The 8,874-nt window shown below is 59.6% G+C and overlaps 1 protein-coding gene across 1 annotated transcript; it reads left to right on the top strand.

The window, feature by feature from the left end:
- The first annotated feature begins 1,315 nt into the window (after nt 1–1,315).
- Nucleotides 1,316–6,607, top strand: LOC141976793 (kelch-like protein 21). Its single transcript, XM_074937956.1, has 4 exons — nt 1,316–1,379; nt 1,831–1,891; nt 2,936–3,157; nt 5,041–6,607. Exons 1-4 carry the CDS (start codon nt 1,316–1,318, stop codon nt 6,605–6,607), a joined length of 1,914 nt encoding a protein of 637 aa, XP_074794057.1.
- Nucleotides 6,608–8,874: the final 2,267 nt, after the last annotated feature.

The raw sequence follows: 8,874 nt of genomic DNA on the forward strand, positions 1-8,874 counted from the left end.
CAGGGCATCTGCTGGGCTGGAGCTGCCTGCCCCCCCGCCTGCGCGACCGCTCCAACCCAGTGGCTGGCGTGTGGCCATGGACCCATGTCTGGGGGATAACATGAATTAAAAGCCCCCCTGGGGGGAGCAGCAGGTGCATAGAGTTGCAGGGGCCTGAGCCCTGGGGCCACCCCACCCTGCAGCATTCCCCTCCTCAGGGCCCCCAATCCCTTTCACTGAGGGCTCTGAGGAAAGGGGGTGACCATGCTCCCCGCTTCTCTCTGCCGTGTCTGTCCAGGCTGTATGGTGCAGGGACATCTCTTGTGATGGTCGGGCAGTGCCTGGTGAGCTCAGTGGGGGGTCGGGGGAGGCCCTGTCGCTTTAAGAGCTACCCAGGCAGCGTGAGGCTGGGGGCTCCATTGGGGGCAGTTGGAACCTGCCTGCGACGGGCAGTTACGTCCCCTCCTGCACTAGAGGGAGGTGGTGCAGGGGCCCAGCAGAAACAGGCGACTGCAGGGGCTGGGTGAGGGCTGGGGTCAGGGGGTGTGTCAGGCCTAGCACCCGTCACCCCCATTCCTGACGCAGGGGCCCAGACAGGGTGCAGGGTCACCAGCTTTGGGAATGTCCCTGCCCCCGGCTGGGTCGCAGGGCCTGCCACCACGCCGCACACGGGCACACGCCGCCCGCCTGCCGCAGGATGGGGGAGGAGCGTCAGAAAGCGAATTCAGCCCGGGCTCCCAACGCCCTCGTGCCAGCGAGCAGGGATGGCGCAAGCGTGGGTGCAAAGGGAATAGGCGGCGGGTGCCCGGCAAATTCACCCCAACTTCCAGAATCAATCACTCGAGTGGCCCCGAGGGGCAATGTGGGCACAGACGCCAGTGCCCCGGGGCCAAACCCAGAGCGCCTGACTCAGCTCGGCCACCTGAGTGAGGGCGCGGGGTCTGGATGGCTACTGGGCGACAGTGCTGTGTAGCCGGGGATTGACCTGAGCAAGGCCCAGGCCCAGGCCAGTTGCTCTGCGAGTTGACGTCCGGTCCTGAATCAAAGGAGCTGCCCGTTACACTGCAGGATCCCTGGGGAGAGGCGGGGGCTGAGCCCCTGGGTGGGCGCGGGGACCATGTTGATGGGACCGAGGAAGGATGGGGGAGATTGAGGGCACCTGCTGCCATGTTCATCTGCCCTCGGGGGGGTGTCGAAGGAGCTGTCTGTCCCGGGGCCAGGCAGGGTGACTGGACTCTCCTGTAGGATTGGCCCCAATTTGGAGGGTCCCCCCGAGGCTGATCTTGTTCCTGGAAACTCTGAAGCCTGGTTCCGTGGCTGGGATCCTGGATTCCCGATGGCCGGGCCCGAGGCTGACCCCAGAGCGACACCTGTGTCCCTGGGGAGCTGCATGCGGCAGGGTAGGTCGGCTGCTGTCCAGGGCGATGGGAATGGGGATGGGTCCCTGCTCTGGAGCATTGCAGGAGCACCCCGTGGGCTCCTTTGTAGGAGGGCAGAGGCTGGAGCTGCAACCAGTGCCCCGGGAGCTGCTGGGAGGGAAAAAGCATTTCCAGGGGTTGTTTCTCCCCTGGAACCGGTGCCGGAGCTGGGCTGGTGGCCCTGGAGTCTGGAGGGCTCTGCTGGAGAGGACCAGCATGAGCCACATGACCCTCTCCTGGCCTGGCCTCCCAAACTCATCATACACATAGCCCTTTGGACAGGAACAACCACCCCTGGCTCCTCTGGGGCGGTGAGAGCACCATCCATCCCTCTCCCTGAGACAACGCCCCCACCCCATTGATGGCACTGTCTCCCTGCTTCCCGCCCCCCCGGTCTAACAGGAGCCTGGGCTCTGTCTCCCCATCCCTGCAGGTTTCCAGGAGCTGTACCAGGCCCAGCAGCTCTGCGACGTTGCCTTGGTGGCTGCAGGACGGCGCTTCCCCTCTCACAGATAGGTTTCTGCTCTGCGCTCCCCCTTGCTAGAAGGACCAGACACCCCGTGTCAGCTGTGGGGCTGCAGGGACTCTTTGCCTGGGAAGGTGACACTGCCTGGCCTGGTGCAGAGAGCCCAGAGCAGCACGGGAGGGCCCAAGGGTTCTGCAGGGATTGCTTCACCTGGAGCTGAAATGCAGCCACCTCTGGGGTGGAGGGCAGCAGCTGATGGGTGCCAAGCACTCAGCGCTGCCACAGCAGATTGTCTCTGTCTTTGGCTAAAATGTTCCTTCTGACCCCTGGGATCTGTGATGTCTGTTCAAGGCAGACAAGGGGCTTTAGCTTTTAAAGCAAAATTTTGCTTCTGAAAAGTACCTGCCATGCTGGCCCTGTGGGGCCCCAGGAATTCTGGCTCTCTGCTGGTGAGATCTGCCCCATTTACAAGGGAAAACGTGGAGCGTTTCCCCCCATCTGCCTGTGCCACAAACTGCACTGGGGTCAGAGAGCGAAGCTGGTTCCTGCTGGCTGGAGCCCGTGGAGCCCACACCCGGTCAGGGCTTTGGACGTCTCCCCAGAGAACCTGGTGCCTTGCAGTACAGCGCTGGGCAGTGACGGCGAGGGGAGAGCCGCCCCGCTCTCCACAGCCCCCGGGCTTTCCTTTGACCGTCTCCCATCCAAACAGTGACTTTAGCTGAGACTGATCCCGACCCGCTGTATGGGATGCCGCTCCCAGAATGAGTCCATAGGGCCCTCCCGGTGCTGCCTGGGCCAGGAGTGCATCGGGATCACGGCACTGATCAAGGCACTGCGACTGGGGAGATAAGGGGACGTTGGTGTATTTTTGTGAGATGATTTGAACCCGTCACACTACGCACTAGCTGGCCCTTTATCCCTGTCCCGCAGCCACACCCCGGCTGCCCCGGTGGGGTTGCAGGCTCTCCGGGGGACACCATGCCTGCCGGCATGTGCGGTGACCAGCACACGGAGGCTCTGGATGGTGCCATGCCAGGAGCTGGTGGAGTAGCCCTTGCCTCTCTCCCTGCAGGCTGGTGTTGGGCTCGGTCAGCCCTTACTTACGGGACCGGATGGCCTCCGCAGAGTCCCGGGGTGGGGAGGTTCAGCTGCAGGATGTGTCGCCCCCCGTCCTCCAGAGCATCCTGAGCTATCTGTACACGGAGGAGCTGGTGCTGACGGCCGAGCGAGCCCAGGAGCTGTTCGTCACAGCCAGCAGGCTCCAGATCCCCCCACTCCTGGAGACGGTTGGCAGGTGACACAGGACCTACAGTGACAGAGGGTGGGGTCGGGGGACTCTATGGCGAGGGGCTGGATGTATTCCCTGGCTACTATGAAACACACCAGAGCCAGGCCGCAATCAGTTCCATGAACTTGATACATCAGCACAAAGGGTCTCTGCAGCCACACAGCTGGGGGCCTTGGGGAGCTGGAAACGGGACCGACGGGACCGTGGGCCAAGACTCCCCAAAGATTCTGGGGCCCCGCTTGACACACCTCGAAGGGGCCTGGCTCGGAACACGCCCTCTGAGAATCAGGCCCTTCGCGGGTTCCAGACTGGGACCCCAGTCACCTGGGAAACCCCAGCCACCAACTTCTAGCTCCCCCGGCGGAGCCCTCTCATCAGCAGCGCTTTGCTGGCCTCTGGGGAAAGGGGTGGGGGGCTCATCCCAGATCTGAGTGGGACATCCCACAATCTTCCCCCGTGGAGACTCATCCTGCTCTTACAGCTAGGAGTGGGCTCAGGCAGCCAGGGCGGGGGGAAGTATCCTGCAGTGCCGGGGCAGATGCAGCAGGTTTAAAACAAACACAAGGAAGTAATTCTGCAGCCAACGCCCAATCATCCTGTGGAACTCACTGCCAGGGGATGTTGTGAGGGCCAAAAGCATAACTGGGCTCAAAAAAGCATGAGATAAGTTCATGACAGATAGGGCCATTGATAGCTATTAGCCAAGATGGCCAGGGGCACAACCCCATGCTCTGGGTGTCCCTAAACCTCTGACTGACAGAACCTGGGACTGGACGACAGGGGATGGATCACTCGATAATTGCCCTGGTCTGTTCATTTCCTCTGGGGCACCTGGCACTGGCCACTGTCAGAGACAGGACACTGGGCTAGATGGACCATTGGTCTGACCCAGTCTGGCCGCTCTTGTGGTCTGTGGATAAAAAGGGAATGTCAAAATGAACGAGTGCCCCTGTGTCTAGCACAGACTCGCAGCACAGGGTCTTGTCCAAACAGCCCCAGAGTGCCCTGGTTCTACAGGCAGAGATGGGAGCACCCCCTGGAGCTTTGGTCCCCCAACCCTTTCCATTATAAGCCCCTAGTTTTCAGCTGTTTATAACTTTACCGGGCTTTAACCCTTTGGGCTGAGATGTCCCAGGCCAGCCATCTGCCTTGGGATGAGATATGTTTAAAGCTCTCAAACCATTCCACGGGGAAGGTCTAATGCCTGCCTGGAGCGGGGACTTGCAGTTTTACAGGGAGCTCGCCTGGGCTCAGGCCTGAGCCTTGGGAAAATCTGCCCACATTTGGGCACCTTCTAAGACTGCAAATTTCAGTTTGCACCTGCGCCGGGGAGCGATTAGTGACTCTCCTGATGCTCAGGCGCAAGGAGGTGGAATTGAGGTTTCACAGGCCACCCGAATTCTGGCATTTCCTAACTTGGGAGTGCTTGATTTTGCACCCAGAGCGTTCTGTTTCTGGCGTAGGGAGAGATGGACCCCAGGGCGGGCTTCTGAGAGCCCGGGCCAACGGAAGGGCCCTCGCTGCATTGCAGCTCTGCTGAGCGGCCTGGCCAGGTTAAGGAAAATACTAACTCGAGCGAGAGCTGGGCTCTGCCTGGGGCTCCCCGTGACAGGTGGCCCCTTGCCCAGACGCCGACTTTCTTCTAGCAGGGTGGTGCTCCATCCCTGCTCCATCCCGAAGCCCCGTCCCCACTCCTCCCCTTCCCCAAGGGCCCGCCCTCGCCCTGCTTCTTCCTGCCCCTGCTCTGCCCCCTCCTCCTGCCCTCTGCCAAACATCTGCTCGGCAGGTGGCCGGTGAGCGCTGAGCACCCACTAGGTTTTCCCCTGGGTGCTCCAGCCCCTGGCCACCCATGGAGTCAGCGCCTATGTCCCCTTGGCTCTCCCGGCCAGGTTCCTCGCGGAGACCATTTCCCTGGAGACCTGCCTCCGGCTGTACGCGCTGGCTCACGCCCACCAGCACCCGGCTCTGCTTCGCGCGGCCGGGCGCTACGTCAGCCTGCACTTCCGGTCCCTCTGCGAGCACGACGCCTTCCTGCGCCTGGACCCCGGCACCTTGATCGGCATCATCGCCTCAGACGGCCTCGCGGTGGCTTCCGAACTGGCCGTCTACGGGGCTGTGGGGCGCTGGGTGAGGGCTGACCCCACCGAGCGCCTGCCACTGCTCCCGGAGCTGCTGGGGCACGTCCGCCTGGCCCTGCTGACCCCCAAGGAGCTGGCCGAGGTGCAGGCGGACGTCGCGGAGCTCTCTGGGGCTGCTGGGCTGGGGCTGAAGGAACTGACTGGGGAGGGGAGGCTGCAGGAGAGCAGGGGCCTCCGGCGGGGCATGTACAAGGAGGTGATCGTGTGCGTGGGGCGGCGGGTGCGGAGGGGCCGTGCCGCGGGCGAGGACTTGGATTCTCCCCTGGACTGTTTTGACCCCCGCACGGAGAGGTGGGGGGCGCCGTTGGGCTCGGTTCCTGTGCAGTTCCCCGGTTTCGCCGCCCTGGGCCACAAGCTCTATGTGGCCGGGGGCTGCGGCCCGGACGGCTGCTTTTCAACCAGCCTGCACGAATACGACGCCTGCTCTGGGCAGTGGGCACAGCTCCCCTCCATGTCCTGGCCCCTGGACCCCCACGGCTTCCTGGTCTGCAGCCGGCGGCTCTACGCCGTGGGGGGCTGTGCCGAGGCAGCAGGCAAGCTGGATTCGGCAGAGACCTTTGACCCAGAGCGGAAGCAATGGGCTCCCGCCTCCCGCCTGCCCTTTCCTCTCAGCTACTTCGCCTCCGCCGCGCTCCACAACAAAGTCTACCTGATAGGTGGGAAGAAGCATGTGGCAGGGGCCCTGGCCACCCACCGGGGGCTGCTCATCTACCACGTCCGCTCGGACAGCTGGGCTCAGGTGCCGCTGGGTGTGGGGCTGTGCCACGCGGGCGCTGCCGCCATGGCTGGTGGGATCTGTGTCGTGGGGGGCTGCAGAGACGAAGCCCCCGGGGAGGAGCAAGAGGGGGCTTCCTGCCTGGGAAACTTCCAGGCCTCCCGGGCGTGCTTCTTCCTGGGTGAGGATGGCAAAGTGAGGCAGGAGGTGGCCATCCCGGCGCTTCCCCGAGCCATCGAGTCTGCTGGGGCCGTCTGCTGGCAGGGAAGGGTCTATGTGGTGGGCGGCGAGGACTCAGCCCGTTGGCTGAACACCGTGTACTATTGGGAGCCCAGCGCCGCTGCCTGGACCCCATGCCGGGAAGGCCCTGCCGCCGGGGAGCGCGTGGGCTGGTTTGGCTGCGTGACACTGCAGGTGCCCCGCAGACGCCTCCGGGCTCTTTTCCAGGGGCAGCCCACGGCCCCGGCAGCAGGTGGGGCAACGGGCCGAAAGCAGCTCCCCTGCAGAACCTCTGCAATGGCTCCACCTCCCGTCAGTGGGAAAGGAGGCCTCATGTGCCCCAGCACAGCACCGGGTTCAGACCAGGGGAGCCCCCTGGCCTGACAGCCATTGACACCCATCAAAGGGAGATCACAGGGCACCTGGACCAAGCACATCCCAGCGGAGCAACACCGGGGAGAGTCTGGTCTGGGGGCTCTCCAGGGGACCGGACCAGCTCCCCAGAGCTCGGACGGGGATGCTGGTTTGAGGAGGCTCTCGACTGCAGTTTGGTCCCCACTCATCCCCATCGCTCAGCCCACAAGGCATCACCTGCTCCCGTCGCCCACGGGGACGTCCTGCCCCGAGACATTATCCAGCCCTTTCCTCGGGATGGTCAGGCCGTGTTTCCTGCCAGCTGCTTTTCTGCTCTGCAATGCAGGTGAAGACTAAGAAGGTTTAAACCAAACTTAGTTTTATTTATTAAATCTGAATCCTTCCCCCGCAGTCAGACTCTCTTAGGGCAAGAACAGGGCTCCGCCGTCCCTTTCTAGCCTGGGCTGCTCTTTGCACGTCCTCTGCGCTAGTCCCGTACGTTTTCCCTCTACAGCTCCAGAGAGGGATTCTCTCGCTCGGCCCCTGGGCATGCCCCTGCCGTGGCAGATGCTCTGGCTTCCTTCTTCACACGCAGTCCCTCCTCTTTTCTGGATAACTTCCAAGAGTCCGGGGGGGTTGAACTCTCTGCCGAATCTCAGCATCTGTTAGAAAGGGAGCTGAGCGACACATCGACTAGGCAATGAGCCAAGTGAAAAATCCAGGGAAAATGACTCAAGTCAACCGGAAACAGAAATGTTTGTTTGGTTTTTTCCAGGTTGTGGTTTTTATACCTTTTTTAAAAGGGGCATTGAAAAAAAATAAATCCAGCTAAATGGCTGAATGAAACATCGTTTCAAAACATTGTTTCAAAATTAACTCCATGTTCTGACTCTTTATTTTAATTTCTCTTTCAGCTGAAACTAGTCACCAAATTCAACCCGAATTTATAAACACTTTCGTTGACCCCAGACTGCATTTTTCGGTGAAAATGATCTCTCAGAAATGTTGCCCAGCTCTAGTTATAAATTCATTCTATTAAATAAAGATGTTTGCTTTCAAAGGCAGTTGGGGGTGATTAAGGGCTGCATTAATTTCCCAAGGATTGATGACCAGTGATTCGCATGGACCTGTAAACAGAACTCTTTCCCCCTCCTCTCACCCCACCTACGCCCCATTCACTGCTCCTCACGGGGACACTGTAGATGTCAGATTGGAAAAATCCCCTTTGTAGCAGGAACCCCCCACTGTTTGCAATAACTGTCCAGCCATGTCTGCTGCCTTGTCCCATATTAGACTAGACACTGAGGTTTAAAGACATGTTCTGTTTTTTCCCTCCTGATGCCATTCCAGGGCAGAGTTAAGAGGGTTTGAAGGCCTTAACTGTGTATGTCCATCTTTGTATTTCTTTTCCATTTAAAAGTGTAACGGAGTTCCCTGGGTTTGGGGCGCTTGGTTTCTGGGATAATTCCAACATCCAAGGATGACATAGACGAGGCTTTCTTCAGACAACTAACTGAAGTTTCCAGATCACAGGCCCTGGTTCTAATGGGGGACTTCAATCACCCTGACATCTGCTGGGAGAGCAATACAGCACTGTACAGACAATCCAGGAAGTTTTTGGAGAGTGTTGGGGATAACTTCCTGGTACAAGTGCTGGAGGAACCAACTAGGGGCCATGCTCCTCTTGGCCTACTGCTTACAATCAGGGAAGAATTGGTAGGGGAAGTAAAGTGGGTGGCAACCTAGGCAGCAGTGACCATGAGATGGTTGAGTTCAGGATCCTCACAAAAGTAAGAAAGAAGAGTAACAAAATACGGACCCTGGACTTCAGAAAAGCAGACTTAGACTCCCTTAGGGAACTGATTGGCTGGATCCCCTGGGAAGCTAATATGATGGGGAAAGGAGTCCAAGAGAGCTGGCTGTATTTTAAAGAAGCCTTATTGAGGGTGCAGGAACAAACCATTCCGCAATGCAGAAAGAATAGCAAATATGGCAGGCGACCAGCTTGGCTTAACAGTGAAATCTTCGGTGAGCTTAAACTCAGAAAGGAAGCTTACAAGAAGTGGAAATTTGGAGAGATGACTAGGGAGAAGTATAAAAATATTGCTTGAGCATGCAAGGGTGTAATCAGGAAGGCCAAAGCACAACTGGAGTTGCAGCTAGCAAGGGATGTGAAGGGTAACAAGAAGGGTTTCTACAGGTATGTTAGCAACAAGAAGAAGGTCAGTGGAAAAAGCTGAAGTACTCAATGCTGTTTTTTGCCTTGGTCGTCACAGTCAAGGTCAGCTCCCAGGCTG

This window comes from Natator depressus, chromosome 23 (assembly GCF_965152275.1).
Source record: "Natator depressus isolate rNatDep1 chromosome 23, rNatDep2.hap1, whole genome shotgun sequence".
In the NCBI taxonomy this organism is placed as follows: Eukaryota; Metazoa; Chordata; order Testudines; family Cheloniidae; genus Natator; species Natator depressus.

Coding starts and splice junctions, on each gene's coding strand:
- LOC141976793 (XM_074937956.1), top strand. CDS start 1,316: ATGGCCGGGCCCGAGGCTGACCCCAGAGCGACACCTGTGTCCCTGGGG. Junction 1,380..1,830: donor GGGGAGCTGCATGCGGCAGG/GTAGGTCGGCTG, acceptor CCATCCCTGCAG/GTTTCCAGGAGCTGTACCAG. Junction 3,158..5,040: donor CTCCTGGAGACGGTTGGCAG/GTGACACAGGAC, acceptor TCTCCCGGCCAG/GTTCCTCGCGGAGACCATTT.